Source organism: Tyto alba, unplaced genomic scaffold (genome assembly GCF_018691265.1).
Source record: "Tyto alba isolate M040663 unplaced genomic scaffold, T.alba_DEE_v4.0 Super-Scaffold_38, whole genome shotgun sequence".
Classification (NCBI taxonomy): Eukaryota; Metazoa; Chordata; class Aves; order Strigiformes; family Tytonidae; genus Tyto; species Tyto alba.
The window spans coordinates 22,913,528-22,937,288 of NW_024881313.1; the positions used below are offsets into that span (position 1 = coordinate 22,913,528).

Consider the following 23,761-nt stretch of genomic DNA (forward strand, 5'->3'; position numbering starts at 1 on the left):
AAGTCCTCCAGCTAACCTCTCATCTTCTCCTTCTGACATGGTAGCAGAGAGCACAAACACAGAGCCAACTGATGAGACGGGAAACAGAGATCCTTCTGGCGCTGAGCTATGGGAGAGGCTTCCAGCAGCTGGAGTTGTGCCCTAACCCATTTGGGTCTTTGCTCCTGGTAAACTTTTGGGTTAAGAACAACAGCTTCTGCGGGTGTTAGTGAAGGACAAGGGGGTGGGGGAGTTGTGGGTGCTACTGGAGAAGGATATTTGGAAGGACTACGAGGAGATCAGGAACTAGAACTTATTATGCAAGTACATTAAAAGGTTATTTGATTATCCTGAGAACATGTGAACGTGGCCATTTAACAGGCCTCGTGCAGTTTAGACAGGTATTAATAGTCAGGCTACAGAAGGGGAAGCAACTTCCCTTCAAGGAACTGACCTTTCCTTTAAAGCAGTCTGTGACAGTAAAGAGAATCAGCACAGGCACACCGTTCAAAAAAAGCTTGTTTATTTATGTTACCTCTGATATCTCCCCATGTAACTGATTCCATGTTAGCTTAGCTCAGTCCTGACAGCTGCCCCGGTTCTCACTTATCCACAGCAAATGATGCATCTTTAGATATTTGTTCAGTGCGGACTTGGAAGCACAGACTCCCGGTGCTGTGCTAGACCATAAATACCAGCTTCTGAGTTGCTTAGTATATGCAGTTTCTAAGTAATCTCATAGGCTATTCACTTGAAGGAAAGTTCAGTACAAATAAATTATTCTTATGCATCCTTTTCAACTGCACGCAACGAGGGGAAAAAAAAAAGTATTTATAACTTTCTTTCTTAGCCACATGTGATATTATTAAAGGTTACCATAGGCAAAGATAAAGTGCATTACATCACTTGGATATATGGACTGCAAATATAATTTACACTTAGCTATATTAGAATGACTATTCCTTTAAGTATAGTTTCAAATAATTCTAAAATAAAAGTATGCTTTAAGGAGCAGATATATCTTGGTGGTGGTTTAAAATTAGATCATATATTCTGCATGATTGAAATCTGCTCCTTATGGGATATGCATGCACATGTATGTGTAGGAGAAAGAAGGAAAGAAAAAAAAAAGGATCCTCTTTCTACTACTCTTTTCATCTGCACTTCTGAATTCCAAAATGGAGTTTTATATTAAACCAGAATGGAATTAATTATAATTAGGAGATTTTGCTGTGGACCACCACCCTTTGCTAACTGCCTCCTGTCACGAACCCCTTATCCAACAGGAAGATGCTGAGCAAGTGAATATTTCTGCCAAATAAAATGCATGAAGTGAAACATATGTTTAAATGCTTTGTTAAATTAGATTCATATTACTGATCATCATGGCCCTATAACTGATGGCTATCTGGAAAATCCTAACTACATCTTCGATGCATTTGTGTATTTCCAAGGGCGGTTTCAGCAGAGCAGGAGGAAAGCCAGGTGATCAGTCAGTGCTGCTTTGGCTCCACGCAGGTGCTCTGCAGGTCAGCATTGAAAGCCACTGGATTAAGGGCTTAGTTCTGAAGACAGCAGTAGGAATTAGCCTCTTGGAGCTAAAACACCAAGGGAAAAAAATACCAGGAAAGATTATGGTTACAGAATACAATCAGCCAGCCACTGTAGTTGAAGGGAGAGGGAAGTAGTTCAGTTCCCATTACGGCTGTATGTGCTCTGTGCCTGGGCTGTTCTGGGGCGTGAGGCGAGGGAGACACGGGCAGCCCACAGAAGGAGCTGGGGCAATGCGGCAGCACCTGCAGACGATGGGGGGCATCTTGGCTGTGGGCTGAGAGGCCCCAGAAGACAAAGTCGCCCTGTCCGACCCAAACGTCGTTCCCTACATCAATCGCCTCCCTCCCGGGGCAGCCTGCCTGGCCCCGCGTCCAGGAGGAAGCCGAGGAGCAGGCCTGTGCCACTCATCCCCACAAACGCTTGAGGCAAGAGTGCTTTCCTCACAGCGGCACGCAGCCCTGACAGGCATCAGCCCACACGCTGCGGATCTAGCTGCAGCTGCCCTCCCCCAGACCGCCGGGCTTCTCCCGCTCCTCCGCACGACGCGGTGGGAGCCGGAGGTATTTTTAACGCCCGAGCTCCCCCCCCCCCCCCGCCTCCTCCCCTCAGCGCCAACGGCCGCTGCCCGGCGCTTCCCGCCGGATCGCCCCCGGCGCGTGGGCGCAGCAGCGGCGCAGCTCCTCGCCCGGCCGGCAGGCGTCGCTGCCACACTCCCCGGGCCAGCCCCGCACCGGCCCGGGCGCGGCGGGGGCGGCGCGGCGGAGCCCCCCGCGGGCCGCTTCCCCGCCTGTGACCCCCGTCCCCCGGCCGAGGGGAACGCGGAGCGGCTGTCGGCCGCCCCGAGCTGCGCCGCCGGCAGGTGAAGCGAGGCGCGCCTCGACGCCTCTCCACGGCGGCGGCAGCGGCACCGCCTCCCTCAGCACTGCACGGCGCCGTCCTTCTGCCCCGTGAATGGCTGCCGGCTGACTGACAGGCGAGGCGGCCACACGGGGCGGCAGCTGCCTGGCGTACACCTATAAGGGCCGGCGGGGAAGGGGCGCCGGGCGGTGAGGGGGCGCCCGTGGCGGAGCCGCCCGGCGAGCAGCCGGGGTAGAGGGGTCCCCGCTCGGAGAGCCGTAGCGCTCGCGGAGGCGGGCGCCCGCCCGCCGGCTTCCCGGCAGCAGCGCCGCTGATCCCCGGCAGCAAGTAGCAGTCCCGCGCCGCGGGCGCCCGAAGGATGCGGAGCGGCGGAGCGCGGGCGGCGGCGGGGCGCCGCGGGGGGACCCGCCGCTGCGCCGGGCGCGGACGCCGCCGCCCCTGCGCGCTGCGCTGGGCAGCCGCTCAGTGAGCGCGGTGGCCGCGGCGGGAGGAGGCGCGGGCGGGCTCCTGCATAGCCGCTGCCGTCGCCGGAGGGGCTGCCCGCCGCTCCGCGCCGGCGGTGGGGCTGCGCGGCGCCCCGCGCTGGGGAAGGCGCGGGCGGCGCCGCCGCCACAGGTGACTCGCGGGCCGGGGGCCGCTTTCCGTCCCGCTGCCGCTCAGCCGCCCCTGCGCGTTCGTGCCCCTGCGCCGCGGCCGCCTGCGCGAAGCCCGTCTTCAGCCGCTTCGCCGTGCCTGCGCGGCCGGGAGCGCCGGGGGACATGGCTTTGCTCCGGCTCCTTCTCCTCTTGCTACTCGCCCAGCGGGGGCTCGGGGCCGCCGCCGGCCAAGGGCAGGCGGTGCGCGGCCGGGAGCGGGCGCTCAGGGGGAGGCAGCCTATTTACAACCACATCAAGAGCCGGGAGCCTCCGCCGGCACCTCGGAGCCGCTCTACGGAGAGCACCATCTTGGCGCAGCGGCTCGCCGAGGAGGTGCCCCAGGACGTGGCCTCGTTCCTCTACACGGGCGACTCCCGGGAGCTGCGGCGTGCCAACTGCTCCGGGCGGTACGAGCTGGCCAGCCTCGCCGGCAAGTCGCGTTTCACCTCGCACCCCTCCCTGCACGGGGCCCTGGACACCCTCACCCACGCCACCAACTTGCTCAACGTGATCCTCCAGAGCAATAAGTCGCGGGAGCAGAACTTCCAGGAGGACCTGGAGTGGTACCGCGCCTTGATCAGGAGCCTCCTGGAGGGGGACCCCAACATCTCCAGGGCAGCCATCACTTTCAGCACGGAGCCTTTCTCCTCCACCCCCCAAGTTTTTCTCCAGGCCAGCAGGCACGAGAGCCAGGTCCTCCTGCAGGACTTGTCCTCCTCAGCTCACCGCCTGGCCAACGCCTCTGTGGAAACAGAGTGGTTCCACAGCTTGAAGCGCAAGTGGAGGCCACATCTGCACAGGAAGGTCTTAAACACGGGCCCCAAAACTTTGGAGAACAGCTGGAAGAGGCGGGAGAGCTTCACTGCTGATAAAAACCACATCAGGTGGTCCTCGCCTTACCTGGAGTGTGAGAATGGGAATTACAAACCCGGCTGGCTAGTGACTCTCTCAGCAGCTTTCTATGGGCTACGGCCAAACCTCCTCCCCGATTTCAGGTAGGAGGAAGGTTCCTCTGCTTGCTTTCTATTGACAAGAGGGTAGGATGGGGTTTTGGTTCTGCCCCCCTCCTGGGTAAGGGCATGCTGTGTCTCTGGAGTGACCTGATCAACCCTTGCCAGATGGGCTGCTCCGTGACACTGCAGGGCAACCTCGGGCCTTCCTGTTGAGCTCTGCCTTCCTATGTCTTTGGGAGCTGTTGCTCAGTAAAAGAATTGCTTTCATCTCTGTAAGACAGCGTTTGCTTTACCTGCCCCCATTGAAATAGATGTGCCTGTGGTTTATGTTCCTGGTGTGCTTCTGTTTGGGAGAGGAGAGCAGCAGTTACCAGTTTTAGTTTATTTCTGAGTGCTAGAGGAAAATATTTACCGGAGTGTTATTTGTTACTACACTGTGTAACTAAACCTAACTTGACTCCAGCTATGATATTAACCAGCTGGGAAACAACAGTGTTATGCTGATAAACTGCAATTTATGGTCCCAAGTTCATATCCACAGTGGGGTGCTTGAGCCTGGTCAGTGATCAGTACATTTGTAGGTAAATAAGTGTTTGTGACTGCAGTTCTGTCATAGTGCATGTGGCTACAGCCTGAGCTGGCAGTAGGAAAGCTTTCCTTAGGACATCCCCTGGTTACATAGCTGTGTAGCTGATACCTGGCATACATAAATAATTGCTTATTTTTCATTGCTATTATCCCCAGAATTTAGCCTCTGGGCTGTGACTAGCAGAGAGGAGGATATAAAAAGGCCCATTCTTGTGTCTTTGTATTTCGATAGCAAAGAGGTATTTGTCCAAAGAATGAGAGCAACCTGTGGGGTATGAGATGCCAGATTTTGGCACTGGCACTGCTGTGGTGGGGCTCATGAGTAACTCTATCCCTTGGAGAATGCCCGTTGCCCAAAAGCAGCTGGCATTTGTCAGGGGATGAGAGAGGAGCACAGAATTTGCTTTGTGCTGCAAATCAGTTGTAGGTAAAGATAGACAACAACACAGCAGACACCAAAGAGATTTTGCCACACCTAGGTGGTGAAGCAATAGTGTTTGTGAACACTGGTTTTCTTGGCTTAGTTTGAAATCCAGTGGGATTAAACGTGTATGAATGCAGTCATGCATCCTTGAAAACAAACAAAAATGGACTAGAATGGCTGCTTACTTCTCTACTGAGTTACCTTTTTTTTTTGCTCGGAAATTTTCATACTCATGGGGCTGGTAGGGTCAAGGTAGAATGAGTTTATCTGCAGGCTGTTTGTTGCTGAATTCCTTTCAAGACCAAAACCCAAGAACGGCTCTACTGCAGAGCATTTCTGGACCCTAGCAGGGATTCCAGAAAAGTTCAGGAACTTCTCATAGACCATTGAAATACAGTGTTTTGCACATGATGAACTTCAGGAATCAGATGAAAGCTAGTGTAGGTTGTTATTCTCTTGTTGGGGATAGAGGTTCACACGGCCTGAAGAATCACCAGGCTGGGAGTGGGGTGGCAGCCAGTGACCAGCTATCTAAGAATTTAGATCTTGATTTAAAGCTTAAGTCAAAGAAGCTTCAGCCTTGACCTCAGTGAAGAGGAAAAAAAACCCGTGTTTTAAGCAAAAGAGCCAAAAGCTTCAGTCTCAGCTCTGTGGCAAGATCCTGTGATGTCAGGAAGCATCCTGGTGGTGTAGGTTTCTGCTGTGGTAGCTCTGGTATACAGAACCCACCAGGTCCGTTGCAGGTCCAGTAACCCTGGCCAGCCAAGGCAACCAGTAGAGGTCCTCCTGGGTGCAGTGCAAAGCCCTTCCTCATCTTCCCAGCCTCTCTCTGTCAAGTGGGAGTGACTTCAGTTGAAGAAATAGAATAACCTGTTGTAACCCTGATACTTCAGAGGGCATCCATTTAAGCACATCTAAGATTGGAGAACCACTTCTTATTTAGAAAATCTTGTGATGGGGCATGTTGTGCAAGTTGGTGTATTGCTGTTATACTCAACAGTTAGGACAAAACTAACAAAGTTTTGTTGTATCAAAAGGAGAGATGAGTTGGTAAACATTTCTAAGAAAATGGATCAGTATGTTTTTGGTAACTATATAGTGATGCAGGTGGAAGTAGTACATTTATATATTTATACATGTGCATATTCTGAGAAGACTAAATGATAATTTCTGTGTTTCTAGTTTGAGATGTTACATGAAAGATGGGATTCTAATGAAAGATGCTTATTTGGGATATTGAAAAAGTAATTCTGCAGCTACATATGAAATACTATAAGCAAAATACACTTCTCCCAAGTCTTGAGATGTCTTAGTATTTTCACAATATTTTCTATACTTGATAGGCAGACAGCCTCAGTGTGAGTTATTAAGATAAGAAATGGTTTGAAGTATAAGCATGAAATAAAAAAATGTAAAATTAATGTAGTTATTAGAACATTAGTATTAATTATTATAAAGTGGCTCTTGAAATAAGCTTTATTTCTCCTCACCATCTGTCTGAGTGACACAATGGTTTAACTTTAAATTCCTGTATAAGGCCCATATGGTAAAAAAGCAGTATGTATTAACCTCCATCTTTTGGGAAAGCTGGATTGGTTCTCCCAACAAAATATCTGAACCATCTGTTAGGAACATGTTAATGGATCAATTTACATGCTCTTTCTATTTAACAGTGGCATGAGGTCATTGATGGTAATATAATGCGTAGCCCTTTCATATTCTTCTAGCAGTTTATGTACTTTCTTCTTCGCTGACATTAGGTTTGTGGCATGGTATGTTAAGATAAGAGACATTCAGGAACGCGTTATCTCCGTGGAAGAGAGTTCTTTCAGATTAGAAGGAAAGCTGTTGCTCCTACTTTTTGGTATCTCTTCTGTTGTAGTAACAAATGGGTATGTCATGTGGTACAGCAATGGAAAGAGTTTAATGAAGGCAGTACTAGTAATTACTTCTGGTTATGATCAATATATGCTACTACTGCAGTGCTGTTGTCAATGACACTCTGAAAGTGCAGGAAAATAAAAAAGCTTTGTTTTTCATGTCATGCAGGGTTATAGTGTGTTGTGCCAGAGGAAGCGAGTGTTACAGGTGAGGGGTCTCGCAAACAGTTTGCTATCTGTCTTTAATTTCACCTTCTGCTCTTTGCTCCCCCTTCCCAAGAGATGACAGCTAAACTGTCCAAAGTGAAGGCCAACGAAGTTGTCTTGCCAAGGCTAGTGCTGTGGGCCAATGCCAAGATGAAGTGGAGAAACCAAAGACGAGTTGATTGTGCTGATAAATATCCCAGAAGCTGTTTGGGCCCAGTGGGACCACATGAGCCCAGTGCAGTGCTAAGCAAGTGGCGTTGACTGTATGCAGGTTTTTAGCAGTGCTTGATGGTGTTTTCTTGTCTGCATTCACTGGTCTTTGGTCTGCCCAGAGTGCAGGGAGAGAACATTACAACCTGCTTACAAAATACAGTGTAGGCTCTCATTCAGAAATGAGGATCCACAGAGACTGTAAGTAATCACTTGGTGATATTAACAATTCCTTTCTCCTTTCTTAAAATGTCCAGAGTGATAGTTTGCAGCTGGAATTGACCATCTAATGTGCCTAATCACTCTACAGTTCTAGTGCTGTAGAGGATAGAGCACAATAGCACTTGTCACTGATTTGTGACCCTCCTCTGCTACTTTCTATTGCATGATGAGAATTTAACCATATTCCATGGCACATGGTGATCCAGCTGGTCTCTCTGCAGCCCTACTGTCAAAGTGGAAAAGTGTGAGAAACTGCATATTGTGAGTACGTTTCCTTCTTTAAAAGCACTTGCCTGAGCCCTGTAGATGAACTGGGAGTTTTCCATTGCTTCAGCAGTCTAGGAGGCCAGTGGGGAGGATCACTCCTTGGTCTGGAAGAAAGATGTGTAAGTAGTGAGCGACTAGGAACATACAAGTTTTTTAAAAAAAAAAAAGTCCCACCGGGTTACTGAGTCAATCTCCTGCTGTCACAAGCCCACTTAGTGTCATCAGCTGACCAACCTGCATCTTAAAGTAGGTGGGTTTCCCTCTTGACTCCAGTCCAGTGGCATGCCAGGCCTCATGATTGGATAGCTGCTTCTGATTTCTGACAAATTTATTCACAGCCAGTTCTCATCCATTTATTCCTGTTCCAGAACTGCCTTCTATCTAAAATAGCACTCTTTGCTGATGTTTACAGCCCTGACCTATTTATAGGCAGCAGTCCAGTCTCCACCTTTGTTTACTAGACTACACGAAGCAGCTTTCTTTAGTCTCCTGTTATAAGCTCTCTGTTGCCATGGTCCCTCTTCTCAAGTCTTGTTCCAGTATTTCTTGAACACAGTCAGATTCATGTGCAATGTTTCAGCCTTATGCAATGACATCAATTATCCCCAAAGTCTGATGAATGAATTGCTGCTTTTGCAGTTCAAAATGTTCTCTTGTGTGCTGTTCTCATTTTCTTTAATGTTGTGTTGTAGTATGTCAACATTTTGGGAACTGGTCATCGCTCTTACGGTATTTTTCATCTAACAAGTTAGAATATCTTTAGGACACAGGGAAATTTTTCTCTTCCACTACGTTCCAGCAAGGCCAGGTAGTTTTTATACTGAATCCAGGGCAGTATTTGCAATCTTTTTTTAAGGATTGTTGGGAAAATGTAATGGAACAATGGCTGTTTTGGCAGAAAGGTATATAATCAGCAAGCTAAGTAAGTGGTTTTTTTGTTTGTTTGTTTTTAGGTTGTTTTTTTGTGTTTTTTTTTTTGTGCTGTGTTTTTTTTTTATTGTTTGTTTTTTTAATTTTGAATTATGGTGTGTTCTAGATCACTTGCAGATAACTTCAATATGAAGTTTGGCTGGATCAGGTGTTACCTGTTAATATTTTTTGTCTTCCTGACATTTGCTACTTCTCTGTTTATTATTGGAAAGGTATTCCTTGGTGGAAAGATTAAACTTTATTGCACACTTAAATATATCTGTTTCTTCCATAAAGGCAGTGTAATGTCGTGATTTTGCTGTACTATTAAGAATGACTCAGACCACTCCAGTGTTAGGCCATAATGGGGCTCTTAGTTAAGGAAACATTACTGAAGGCAAATTAAACCACAGAGGTAGAAGTATATATGACAAATAAGTAATTTCTTAGGGAAGATAGGTGATTTCATCTTCTGCTAAATATTTCATAGCTATTATGGTTATTTTACCAAAGATTTAAATGTAGACATAAAAAAAGAGAGATTGTAAATTAGCATTTTTTTTTCTTTTAAATATGGTTTAATTTCTTCCTTTAGACCTCTTTTTTGGTTTCTCCTCTAACCTCTTTTTAGTCTCAGTACTGAATATGAAAGAAAATTAATTTTAACTGCTTAAGGAGGCTTTCTAATTTTTTGTGACAAGATACATTAGTTGTATTATCTTGAAAATATTTTAAAATGGTGAGGCTGATGTGTTTTTCTATAAAAAACCCTGGCCCATATAACATGATTGAAGGTGTGGATGGATTTAGAACAGGTTTTAAAAATGAAAAGGCATAATTTATTTCCTAGAACTTCTGAAAGTCTTGGATTTATACTCTTGAAGAGAGGTGAGAACAATGAAACATCTTCCTATGATTTATTGTCTGCTTATAGAAACCCCCAGTATGTTTTAAGTATTCTCTAGACAATCAATTATGCCTCTGTCTTTTTCATATGAGGTCATGAATAAGGATAGAAAACTGGATGGTGATGAACCAAAGGAACAATAAATAGGGATTTTTTTTTTTTAGAAACATGATTCAGCTTTCTTTACTATTGGAGAAACAGAAGTGGGTCTTTGAAGAAAGAAGTTAAATACGGCCAGGAGAGGATTGAAGCACATAATGCATTTGTGTCCACAATTATGTAGCACATGGTAAGTTGCAATAAAAAGAACTAGCTTTTTGGGACAACCTGCTGTTTCTACTCCTCTATTCTCTACCCCATCCCCCTTGGGCAAGGCTTCTAGCACTGCAGGTTATCAAACCTCTTTTGAAGGGAATGGACATGTGACAGTCCTTACTATCTTGAGATTCAGCTCCAGGACTGTCACCTCCTATTCTGTCTATTCATGAATCTGGGCTGAGATAGATATGTTCTTAAAGGTAAGAACAAAAGCATTGCTGTGTTAGGTCAAATGAAAGGCTTACCTAGCCCTCTCTCCAAAAGCAGCTTCTGGCAGTTACTTAGGGAAAAATGGAAGAGCAGTGGAAGCGTGGCGTTCTGTCTTGGTTATATCTCATTTACAAATAATAAGCAATTAAAAAAAAAAAATGTTTTTCAGACTCTGTCTGAATGAGTGTTGATAGTAAGTGTGGATTAAACTGACCTCCATGATTCTGATTCACTTTTTAACCCATTTTTGTCTCTGCAATGTAGTTTGCCATTGGGTTACATAATATAATTATGAACCATTTGGAGAAAAAAAAAAACCTTTCTGTTTTTAAATTTGCTTCATGAATTTAAGCTCATTGGGAGATCCCAGATTCTAATGATTAAAAAAAAACCCAATCCACTTTGGAGTGTGTTCATTCATCTTCTCTGTGTCAGATATAGTTGTGGGTTATACGGAGTATTTTATCACCTGTGAACTTTATCACTGGTAAACCATTTGTGGTCATCTGGGAATATGTTGACCAAAGAAGGGATAGTTGTGGTGCCCAGTTTGTTAATCTTCCTGTTTGTGAAAGCCAACTTTTGTTACACTGATGCTCTCGAGTGGCTCAAAGTTTGGAGCCTTCCTGGCTCTAAAGCGTGCAATGATGAAAATAACTCATTTTCTACAAAGTCTGTCTCTACTCTGAGCAATTTTTATATCTTGGTTGTCTGTTGATCTTACGGATTGTTCTTCAGGCTTTCTTTTTCAGGAATTTGAAAAGTTTTTAATTATTAGAGCCTATGCTTTTAACATGCTGCTTCTAAAAATGTATTTTGGTTTTGTCTTATGTTCTTGTAGTTTTGCATATTCCTTGCCTAGGTTTATGCCTTTCCATTTTTTTTTTTTTTTTTTTTATTGTTGGCTTCCACTTTTCAGTTTTAAAACTACATTATTATCTTCAAATAAATCGTTAGTGTCAGAAAATTGGGTATAGTTAGGCTGAGGCCATCTCTCCCAGGTAGGATCCTTCTAAATCAAAAGCTTTTCTTGTTTCTGACCTCTTGAATCACTTTCTAGACTGTTCCTTGAGGCCCTTTCTTCCCACCTGTCTCTTTGACTCCATGGATAGTAATGGGAACATTAAAAAAAATGCTGGTTTCTTACTAAATAGCTTGAATTTGTCTCCAAGACCTTTTTTCATAGGGAGTCTTTAATGTAAGTGGTACCCCACCATCACTAACACCTTATGTTCCTATACAAGGTGATGCTCTGTGACAGAGTTAACATGCTAGCAGTGACTTGAACATCTTCAAGCAAAAATATATCACTGCCCCTTAAAGTATCTAGGAAGGGATCTGACTAAACTGCAGGGAAGTCCTTAGAGAGGCAGCACTGCATGCCATAAATCTGAAGTTGAATTTAAATCTGAAATAATTATTCAGATGACAGAGGATTCAGCTTTAAGTATTCTGCCCTTGTACTGTTCCAAATGGCCTAGAGGGATTTTCTTTGCAGGTGAATCCTAATTCATGTGTCCATACTGCTAAACCTTACTCTTCAGTTAAATTTATTTTTAGTGAAAGCTGATTCTCTTGTGAAATATGTGCTGAAAAGCAGCAGTCATGCTATAGCTTAGGAATTAGGTTAGTCTGCCTCTGTCCTATTAGTAAGAAATTAGTGGTATCTGTGTGGCCAGATCAAAATCATGTGGTATGTAATGTCCCAGTAGCCTTTTGTGAATCTGGCTGGATATGCAGAGGTAATAGTTTTTAAAATGTTTAAGTGATGCAGAATCATAAATCTTAACTTTCAAAAGCAACTTGAACCTGTAGATGCTTCTGATTGCCAGTAAGACTTATGGCTGAAAGTTTATTGTGAATTCGACATCAGGATTATTTTTGGATGCTCAGTTGATGGTGCATTGAAGGACCCTCTGGTGTCAGGTAGTATGCACTGTTTGAAAATTAACACTCTTGAAAGTGTCAGCCTCCAAAATGAGAATGGTCAGAAAAGGTATCTGCCCTGAAAACATTTGCTATACTAATTACAGTATGCATTTATCTAGAGGTGTGGACATTTGCAGACTTGGTATGGCTGTAGAGGATGTATTTTTCTTATCTCCTTGTTTTGTGGTAAGAAGGACTTTTGAAGGACAGAGTGTAGGGGTGAATTAATGTGTCAGCAAGAATCTAAGCGGGCATTTAGATTTGGGGCATGATGTCTGCTTCAGCATGTGGAAACCATGTCTTAAAGCTTAATTATAGCTGCTTGCAGTGCTTAAAGGTACAAAAATAAGTGTACAAACTTAAAAGACCAACTTTGAATGCCTGTTTAGCAGAGTTGTGATGACTTCTGTGTCAAAAAGCTTCTGAAGAGGACAAAGATATTGTTTATCACCATTTAAATGTTGGCAGGCTATTATTCCGTTCAGTTCTGGCTTAAGTTGGCTGGGAGAAAGAGAACATGCTCCTTCCGCTGTATGATGTAAAACCTATATCTACAGAAGAATTTTTTTTTGCCTGTGCTGTTACAACATGTTGTTACAATGAAATATTATAACTACCGAAACTATCAGGGTAGCTAGTAGGTTGGGAAAATAAGCTTAAATCAATTTCTGGCACGGCTTTCAAGGCAAACAGCATGCCAACAAACAGTGGTACTGGAAATTAAGACAGACATGAAAACCTCTTAAATGAAACCTCTGACCTGACAAAATCCTTGATGACCTCATTCTTCAATGATTATCTATTATATACAATTCAACTAATTCTTTCTTAAATACATGTTAAACATGAATGTGCAATCCTTAAGTATCTGTTTTGTGTAGGGACTGTAAAGTTGTGGTAGAAGACAAATATTTATTGTTAGGAGGATATTAACAAAATATACTTTCTTGCCAGATGGTCCACAATTACCAGTAATATTGTTGTTAACTTATGTTGCTTGGGTTCAGCCAGGCAGAATTGCCCATGTGGATGGATGTGTTATGCTGACAAACTGAGTCTACTCATACACCACTGATACTTGTCTTGATCACTTATGTCAAGGTAGCAGAGCTGCAATTATTCCCAGCTAGTTCAATAAATATAACACTTGCTGGTAGTTGGTCCATATACATTCTAGGAGGATGTGTTCTTCCATATGTTCCATTTTCCGAATGCTGAATCAAAAATAACTCAAAATGTAGGTGGCTAAACAGGCTGTGCCAGATACTGTATTAATCGCAGATGAATTTCAGAAATATATCATGTACATATCAGCGTACTCTATGTATAATAATGGTGGGCTACAAGTCTGAGATAGTGTTTTAAAATGGCAAAGCATCCCAAACGAATGCAGTAAGTCTTGTACCGTCATGATGCTTTCTGTAAATGCCACATGTATGCTTAAAGAAACTTTTCTTTTGAAAGCATTTTATCCTCAAGGAGTTGCAAACCCTGTTACTACCTCAGCAGAATTGTGGTGTTAGTGTGAAACATGAACATACATTGCAGAGGTCTAGTGAAAAAAAATCATGTGCACCATGGAAAAAATTGGAAAGCTTATGGTAACTGCCAGGAGAGATTGTTTTCATGTGCCTGCTCGTGGACTGTACTGGTTTTCTTTCCTGTAAATTTTCACCCCAGAAATTCATAAAGCTCTGAGCGAAGGAAAAAGCAGAACAACTTAATCATATCAGAACTTCAGGTTGTGCAACAGAAGAGCTGCAGACAGCAGACTAGTGTAGGTAGGAATGTTTGTACTGAGTTCGTGAAGACTGGATTTTGTGAAAGGCAAATGTTCTTGCAAGAAAAATTTTAACAAAAGAGAAGCAAAGGGAAAACACATTGTTTCAATTGGAATAATTTTGTAGTGTTTCTGGAAGAAGTATTGTGAAATTATTTTGAAATTAGATAATTTTCAGGATTGCATGGCTTAACAGGGAGCTTCTGACAAAATTCAAGCATGAAATGGAAGTGTACAGAGGTGGAAGTAGGATCAGGTAACCTGGGAGGAATATGGAGACCTGGTCTGAGCATGACTGTGAACATGAGCGTCTTACATCAGAAGTGGTATGGCCAGCAGGACTAGGGAAGTGATCACCCCCCTAAGCTGAGCACTAGTGAGGCCGCACCTTGAATACTGTGTTCAGTTTTGGGCCCCTCACTACAGGGCAGACATTGAGGTGCTTACGCACGTCCAAACAAGGGCAGTGAAGCCGGTGAAGAGTCTGGAGCCCAAGTCTTATGAGAAGTGGCTGAAGGAACTGAGGTTGTTTAGTTTGGAGAAAAGGAGACTCAGGGGAGGCCTTGCTCTTCTCTACAGCTACCTGAAAGGAGATTGTCATGAGGTGGGTGTTGGTCTCTTTTTTCCAAGAAACAAGTGATAGGATGAGAGGAAATGGCCTCAAGTTGTGCCAGGGGAGGTTTTGGAGTGGATATTAAGAATTTTTTTTTCACCAAAGAGTTATCAACCATTGGAATAGGCTGCCCAGGGAAGTGGTAGAGTCACCATCCCTGGAGGTGCTTAAAAGATGTGTGGATGTGGTGCTTAGGGATATGGTGTAGTGGCAGACTTGGTAGTGTTAGGTTAAATGGTTGGACTTGATGATCTGAAAGATCTTTTCCAACCAAAATGATTCTGTGTTTCTATGATAGAAACATACCCATGTGGTGTTGAGGAAACCAAAGCCCATGTTGGGCTGAATCTGGTGAGGGACATGAAGGGCAACAAGAAGTGCGTGCAACGGCAGCAAAGCTGGGACTAGGGGGAATGTGGGGCTGCTGCTGAATGGGGCAGTGGACTTTGTGACATGAAAAAGGCTATGGTACCTGATGTCTTCCAAGAAGTACAGGCTGATCAGCCGCACCTCAATCCCTGGGAAGGTGATAGAGAAATTTTCCTGAAAATCATTTCTGAAACACATGAAAGAGAAGAATGTGATTTGGAGTAGTCAGCATGGGTTTATGAAGGGGTAACAGTGTTTAACCAACCCAGTAGCCTTCTGTGTATAGATGACTGGAGTCCAGCTGGAGACCAGTCACTACTGATATACCCCAGGGATTGATACTGGAGCCAGTTCTGTTTAACATTTACATTTGGTGGTCTGGATGTGCTTTTAGCAAGTTTGCAGATGATAAAAATTGGGAGGAGTAGCTGAGAGACTAGGTGGTTGTGGTTCAGGGGGACTAAAACAGACTGGAGAATTGAGCAACCAAGAACCTTGTGAAGTTCAGCAAAGGAAAATGCCAAGTGCTGCACCTGTGGAGGAGTCGGGGCTTAATGACTGGAAAGCAGCTTTGCAGAAAAGGCCTGGGGGATCCTGGTGGATGCCAATTTGAGATGAACCATCACCGTGTGCTTGTGGCAAAGAATACCAACAGCATCCTGGGCTGTGGGAGGAAAAGCATTGCCAATGAGTCGAGGGAGGCAATCCTTCCTCTCTAACCAACCTGGTGGGGCACCATCAGGAGTGCTGTGTACACTTCTGGGATCCTCAGTACAAGAGCCATGGATGTCCTGGAGTGAGCCTGGTGAGGGCCCACAGAGATGATTAAAGATTTGGAGCATCTGACAGACAAGAAAGGATGAGTAAGCTGGGACTGTTCAGCTTGGAGAAGAAAAGGCTCCAGGGGCATCTCACACCTATGTGATGATGGAAAAGTGTAAAGGAGACAGAGCCAGACTCTTCTCAGGGGTAGTTTGTGAAAAACAGAAAGTACAAGGCACAAATTGAAATACAAGAAATTCCATTTAAACATCAGAAAACTTTTTTTTTTTTTTTTGACACTGTGAGGGTGGTCAGACACTAGATCAGGTTTCCCAGAGGCTGTGAAGTTTCTGTTGTGGGAGGTATAAAAAAACTCAACTGAGACTGATTTGAGCAGGTGGTTGGACTGGATGATCAGAAGTTTCTTCCAATGACAGCTGCTATATAAATCTATGATTTTCACATCTATTTTTAATAAAATGAATATATCAAGGCTCTTCAAAGGATACAAATTATTTAATCAATTATGATGTGAAAAATCTGGAAGTACATTTCCTTTCTTTCTAGTACCTGGATCTGAGCTTTAGGATGCTATCATGCTTTCTGCCTCTTGGCCCACTAGAACATGCCACTAATTTGTCAAATTGCGTTGTGTCTGGTACAAGGTGATACTCAAATGCTTGCTCAGTGTGCTTACTGTCCTTAATTCCTCTGCCTTGTACATGTTGTCTTTCTCACAAGTAATCTCTAGGTAAGTTTTCTTTTGAAAATTTTTATATCCCTTTGTATTGACACTGTGCTTCTACAGGACCTGCTTGTGATACTATACAGCAAACTCTTAAGGTGTGTCTCCTCTCCTAGCAGTGATTAGTTTACATTTAATTTGCAATCTGTACCCCTCTCTTTGCGGTTGTGTTTGTAGAGGGAAAGGGGAATTTCCTCTCCTACTAGTTAAAAACAAAATGTACCCAAGGGAAAAGCTTTCCATTTTAAGGAACTAAAGACCTACTTACCTAAGGTGCTTGAGAGTCTCCCAGGTGAAACTGCTGCAGTCCTAATAAGTATGAATCATCACTGTTTTTCCTACTGTATCAACTGATTTCTTTAGAGTAGCGATAATGATGCTAATACTCAAGACACCCTTGCCAAGGTGCCTGGTGTATAACATGAGGTAGGAGAGCAAGGAGTAGTGTTGGTTCTGGTCCAGCTGCCTGCTTTGTTCCTGTATGCAGCCACGGTGAGATTATTCACTTTCAGAACAGGTCATGTCCATAGCCTACACTAATATTTATGCTCAGAAAGGTCCAGAAAATATTAGAAAACTACCTGGTGAGAACTGCGCATGACCAGATGAGGAATTAGTTACCTCTACTTCTGTGAGCATCTGAGACATACCTTGTTATCAGGTTAAGATAGGCTTATGATCCAGTGACATCAACATCTTATAAAGAGTTAGTCTGTACAGTATGACAGTTTTTCCCTTGAGGTCACTGGTCACCTGGAACATGGAAAAAAAACAGTTAATTGGGGTGGAAGTATAGTTTTAGCACTCCCTGGGAAAGCTGCTGTTCAAAACAAGAGTGAAAAGGCACAAAGCTGTAAACTAAAAATATTTCTGAATATTCTCGAAGTGTGGTGTGTGCTATTTCAAATTGAACTTGCTAGAGCCAGCACTTAAATATTTGAGGTAATTTCTCAGTGTGCCCATCATCACATTATCTAGATTCTAGGTAGGAGATGGAGGGGGATGAGGTGCATCTGTACTGTCTAACTTCCTAGTGGCTATCCTACATAGTTTCCTAATGCATTCTTATACAGATCACTTAAACGATGTGCTTGTGTTTCTCCAATTACTGTGTAGCATGTCTGAAGATGACTGTCCAAATGTAGCTGTTGTGGATGCTTTGCGCTTTGTTGTACTGGGGCCAGGTATGAGGGAGCAGTATTGTCCTGGTTTTGATCAAGCTCATTCTCTTACGCCTGTTTTGATTTTGTTCATAAGTGGCCTCTCAAATATATGACTCTGTAGCTCTTTTATTTTTATTAGAGCTTTTATATATACTGAGCTTTAAATAAGAGGCAACATGCTTTGAGGCGAGCGAGGTGTTCTTGATATAGAGATTGGACCATGCCCTTGGCAGTCCGCAGCCTGATGGGAGGGATGATGGTGTTTGTAGTTGTAGGAGTTCAGACTGTGGAAATCAACACTTTTGTATAGAACGGCTGAAACAGTTGTCTTAAAAGGAATGGCACCCTAGATCGAAGAAATCAGTACAGAGTATTAATCAGTTAAGAGTGAGTCCATGTAATGATCTAACTACCGAAAGTTGCATACTGACATTTTTGCTAAGTCCAGGCAGCAGTGAAGCAGTCACAGATATGTGCTCTCACAAGATGATGCTATAAATGTTCTATGTTTAAAGTAATTCTGGATGTTATTTTAGAGAGAATAAGGACATTTTTGAAGGCTTTTTTTCAGACATGCAACTACAGTCTTACAGCATTTTTTTCTTGTGATTTCCGAGTTGTTTATAAAATAGAGCATTGGCTTTGAAATTGGATTGTTAGCTTTTCATTCAAAAAAATTTGAGGGAAGCTGTTGGTGATGAAAACTTGGGTTTTCTTGGCATAGAACTAACACAGTTCAGACAGTCCTTGAGGACATGTGTGTGCAGGAAACTTTTTTTGATTTTGTGGACATCAGTGGTCTACTCTTGGCTTGTGCTGCCCTTCTGATGCTGTATCAAGTATTATACCAGTGCCGGCTGGCAGAGGTGGAGAGGAGGATCTGTGTGCCTGCTGGAGGAGGGCACTGAGCCGCCGAGGAGTGGCCTGAAGTTGCTGGAGGCCAGGGGTTCTCTGTGGAGAGTACAGAAAAAGGCATTTGTCAGTTGTTTTGGCAGATAGCATTCCCTGGAGCAAAGGGGAGGATGTTGTCATGGGCCACGGCGACGAGGTGCAGCACCTGGTGCTGTGCTGGAGGTCAGCTGGCAGGTTGCTGGCCTCAGAAAAAGTAGTACAGGTCATTCATTGTATTTCAGTTCTTTGCTGTACTGTAAAATGTGAAGGGCATGAAACTGAGTGTATAACTTATTCTTACCTGCCCCATTACACTTAGTGCATTAGATTTACTGAGCTCTTGTAATACATCTCAATAAGGCCTAACATAAGAATGAGTCTCTGCAATTGTGGCTTCAGGAACACAAAACTTCTCTGGTTTTAGATATTTCACCAAATTCTCTATTTAGAAAAAAGATAGAGTTCCGCTCTGCAGACTACAGCATTGTAAAGTTTAGCCTATTTCTTTAGTCACAGTGTTCAAGGCTGTTTTTCTTTCTTTTCAGAGGTGTTGTCAAAGTTGACATCAATCTGCAGAAGGTGGACATTGACCAGTGTTCAAGTGAGGGCTGGTTCTCGGGGACGCACAGGTGTCATCTCAACAATTCAGAGGTATGTCTGTCCCTAAGGGGTTGAGCTACACTTCAATAACAAGCCTTTCCACTATGAATAATTTTCTGTAGTATAAATGCTATATATTTTATAGAATTTAAATGTGGTTTGTAGGCTGAAAAAAATCTTTCTGTGCTGGGTGTTACAGTGTGCATGAGTTTCAGGAGTGCCTGCATTTCAGGAATAATGGCGTTAAATAAAACAGAAGCTAAGTTATTGTGAAGAAATAACAGCTATAGGGAAAAAGAATATTACTACTGAAGTGATTTGTCAAGTTCTGCTTGCAAATGAAACAATTAATTTACTCTCAAAATCAAAATAGGATCTTAATGTCAGTGTCACTTTTGACTGGACAGCCTTGCAAAATACTGTAAAAGTAGCTCAAATGCTAATAATTATTCAGAAAAACATGGGCTTTTGGTAAAATGATACAGGATAACAGGCAGAATTGCACACTGTAATTCTTTCTTAATAGAAGTGCCAACATTTTGACAAAGCTGACTAAATGTTTCTGTTCAGCTCCTTCCTGCTTCCCCTTTCTTCTGAAGGTCTGTGTTTGGCTCAGTCTGTCAGCATACCATAGAACATTCAGCCTGGCCATCATGTGTTCAATGGAACTTTAAAACAAAATATATTCCATGATTTTTCTATTTATTATGGCATATGATGTTGTTTTCAAAGGCACCCATTTGTTTTCTGTGGGAGTAGGCACCTCATGCACTTCTGTGCTTTCAGAAAGGACAGTTAAAATGTAGGGAAAGTTGATGGTTGCCTACCAGAAGTCAGGAGATGTTTGCCTAATTTTTTATAAAATGCCAGCTTATCAAAGCCAAATCTAAATTTAGTAAAAGAGTTGGTTTTGAATTCATCTGTTAACATTTTTGAGCAAGAAAAAAATCAAAATTTTTATAAATATCCTTCTGGTATTTTTCACTCTAGGTTGTTGTTTTTTTTTTTTGTTTTTTTTTTTCCTTAAAATTAACTTGAAGTGAGAAATCAAGTAGTCTTTGGTAAAGACTAATTTTAAATAAAATATTTCTGCATATGGAGAAAAAAAAATATTTTCTTTGTCAAGTACTTTTTGAATTCTGAATTTGAGAGAACACTTTTTTAATATCTCATGTTGCTTCCTAGAAGAAAAATATTGTTTCTCATGAGATCTTGTAAACCTTGTGTTTTAATACATGCTAGTTATCCTGAATGTGATTATATATTTTGGCACATGTTCCTTCTTATCCTAATGTCTTATGAACAAAATTGTCAGCAGAGGGGTGGGATGGTAATTTGCATCTCTTTCTGCAACCAAGAAGAAAAAGAAGAAAAACTCCTATGAGGAGACTAAGAAAAAACAATGCAGAATTAAAATGGAGAAAATGAAAAAATATGAATGGTAGGATTTAATGTGCCTCTGGTCAGGTTCAAAACCCATTGTTTGCTGTAATGGCCTCTGAATCATGCTCTGTATTCTTCATGTATAGGAAAACAGAATCTGAGTCAAACCAAACTGGATATAATTCCACAATTACACTTCCCTTCCAAATCAGAGTCCTTAAGAGTGTGTCCTGGAGAGAACAATGCAAAAAGCTACTTTCTCTGGAAGAATTTATTGGAGAACGGGGGGAAATAAGGACTTTTTCACTCTTCAGAATTAATTTTCATGGGAGTAAAAAGTAGTTTTTATTTCTCAGTAGAATTCACTCTGATTATGAAAAGGGGTTTTTTCTTCATGAATATGACATTCAGTAAAATCTACCTTCCTCTTCGTTGCTGTACATGAGGCAAGTGTCATTCAGGAAATTGAGTGCAGGATTCTATTCTGCATGAAAGGCAACTTTAAGGGTTACAGAAAGTTTTCTATGACTTGCAAAAAACATTTTAATTCCACAGTCGTTAGTGTCTCAATGGACAAGCTGGAAAATCTTGCCTCTGATTTGGTCTCTTAATGTGCGTGAGGAACTGAGTGGCTGTCATGGGCCACTGATGTGGAGATAGTGGCTCCGCCACCTTTGAGCCAGGACTGTGTTCCTGGCGTTCTGGCCTTTCCTCTCCTGCTGAGAGGGTGGTGGGTGCTTCTTATCTGCTGAAGGAGAGAATAACATTTCTTTTACTTAAAATGTACATTACAGATCAGTTCTTCATGTTGGGATTCTGGGGTATGTTGTTGTAAAGCTGGCTGTGCCCAAGTCAGTTTGTCTGCAGAGCTTTTATCTACCCAACTCGCACTGTTTTTACTACGTTGTTTTTTTTTTTTTTTCTGTCCCTGTTTATTCTGCATAGTTTTTTTCCATGTCCTTTAGAGCTAACAAAGACTGCTCCACATAGTTTAATATTTATTTTTATACAGCACTTCTGCTACTCTTGGGTCCAATCTGATATATCAGTATAAAACCAGAGCTACATTGTGCTGTTTTGACAATAGGAAGCACTATGTTTGCTGATGTTACAAAGTATGTTTTGTTTTTCATACTGGACAGTGGCATGTTTTTGTTTTAGTAAGCCAACTGCCATGCTGTAGTCCGTAAGTGAGTTCCTGTGATGCAGAAAGGAATTAAGATATACATTCTAGGGCAAAAGCTCTTTAATGAGTGATGCTGTACATGAGAGGGGTTCATGTTCACACCTTAAGGTGTTAACAACGTGGCTAAGCCGATGAATGCCACTTCATGAGTGGCTTTTCAACTTGTAGAGGAAAACTATGTAGAGGAAAACCCTGCCAGCTGTTCTTCCTTCTTCGTGGCATTTATTAGAGCATTAAATCAACAAGGCTGTCATGGCTACGAGAAGGAAATATTGAAGATACAAACCTCCCCCAAAAAGAAAGTTGCGATCAGGGAGTGCCTCTGCTTACTGTGCCTGAAAAGGATGAGACTCCTTGATTAATAACAGTGACCCTGAGGATAAGGAGTTGCTGGGAACGGTCTATAGGAAGGTTTCTCTCCTTTCACCCTAGGGTCACCACTTTAGGAGAGTTCAGACTGGGAACTTTTCTTCCTTTACAAACAGGTCCCATATGCTGCTTTTCACACTTTTGTTTCATTGGAATTTACCCTGTGGAATAAGGGTGAATTACACAGTTGTGAAACAGTGCTTTCCACACAGTTTGCCTTATTAATGCTAATGATGATATATTCCCCATCCTCTTTTATCTTCCTAGATATACAGAAATACCTGCTGATGCTAGAATGCTCTGCCCCAGATTACAAAGTCTACCTCCAGCAGAGTAAGGAAGAGAACGGAGATCTCTGGATTTCCAATTCTGCTTAAACTGGACCTTCCTTCCTCTCCTTTGTTTTGTTAGGTGACTTGAGTACTTAGTGCAGCATAGCCTTTCTGCAGACTGTTTGGTAAGCCTTTAACATAGTGAATTTCTGATTTGGCTCTGAAAGTCTTTTCACTGCATAGCCCATACTTCATGTCTGGGCTACCAGTGCCATTAAATTTAAGGCATAAAGCTCAGTATTTCAGAGACACAACTCCCTTCTTCCCTAACACTGTGGAAATATAGCAAGTTGACAGAGAAGGGGAAGGGAGCGACTTAAAGAATGGACAAGTGGAGAAAAAAAAAAAAACAATGTATGGATTACTAAAATGCTTCTTTACTTTGTCCTGTCTTTCACTTAATTTTATACTGGCTATAATCTACCAAACACTTCACAGACAAATTTTCTTATTGTCTGGGCTGTCATGAAGTATTTATCTTCTAAAATCAAAAAAAAAGAAATCAATTGAAAGGAGGGAGAGGGAGGTGCCTTACAGTGAATGTAAGCATATGGTAAACCAGTGGTCTATATGTGCTAGGCAGAGAAAAGGAAGGAATGGATGAGACCCAACTCCTACCAGAAAACAGAGATTGTTCAAAGTACTGTATTGCCTTCATGTGCTCTGGCACAGAATCATTAGGGGATGATGCTAACTGTGACGTTGGAATTTGGCTTTGGAAGGTCATAAAGAGTAACCGGATTATGTGATGGAATAGTTGTAGTGCAAGTCCTTGCTTGAAAGAAAAATAGTGTGTGGTTGGGTGATTAAAGAATATTACGTCTCAAATACACAAAATGCTTAGGCGTACTGTTCCTCCTTTAACTGTCATCTGTACTTAGATTTAGGTGTTCCTCAGGAGGTGGATTGATGATTTATGAATATCTTCATAAAGCTTTATGTGTGGTGCCCTCAGATTGAATACAAAACAAAAGCAAGCGCTGGGCGTTTTAGATCACCCCTTTTTAAATTGACTAGCTAAATTCCTAATATATAGTAATGTTTTTTCCTGATTGTTCTCTTTTGTGCACAGGACCCATATGTCCTTCATTTCATAGCAGCCTTGATGAACTGGGAGGACAAGGGTGCCCTCCTTCAACCTCAGAATGACTGGAAACTGCCCAGTTTAATTAAGCAGGAAGTTAGATGAGACTTTACACAGGCAAGCCAAACTGCAGCAATGACTAAAATCTATTTGAGTTGTGATTTTTTTCTTTTTTTTTTTTTTTTTTTTCCAATTGTATCAACCAAAAAGAGGCTGATGACCAGCTGTTCTTTTCTAGAGCTAGGGAAAGAAGGGACAACTCATGGTAAAGCACGGGATGCTACATTCTCCTTCCTGCCCTCTACCTTGTTCCCCAAATAGGGAACAGTTTCCCTGAAAAAATACATGGGTAAGAGGTTTGGATTCTGTGGGGCTGCAATAGATGAGGTGGGTAATCCTTATGAGTCCCTTCCAACCCAAGATATTCTGTGACT

The 23,761-nt window shown here is 42.8% G+C and overlaps 1 protein-coding gene across 2 annotated transcripts in view; it reads left to right on the forward strand.

Moving 5' to 3' along the window:
• The first annotated feature begins 2,328 nt into the window (after positions 1 to 2,328).
• The window catches only part of GPR158 (G protein-coupled receptor 158), a 196,947-nt gene continuing 175,514 nt past the window's right edge, over positions 2,329 to 23,761 (forward strand). The window contains exons 1-2 of one of the 2 annotated variants that reach the window (XM_032991213.2): positions 2,329 to 4,021; positions 18,919 to 19,024. In XM_032991213.2, the coding sequence (XP_032847104.1) occupies positions 3,150 to 4,021; positions 18,919 to 19,024 (978 nt within the window). In that variant the 5' untranslated portion in view covers positions 2,329 to 3,149. The remainder of the gene's footprint in view (positions 4,022 to 18,918; positions 19,025 to 23,761) is intronic. The other variant, XM_032991221.2, reaches the window with a different exon arrangement.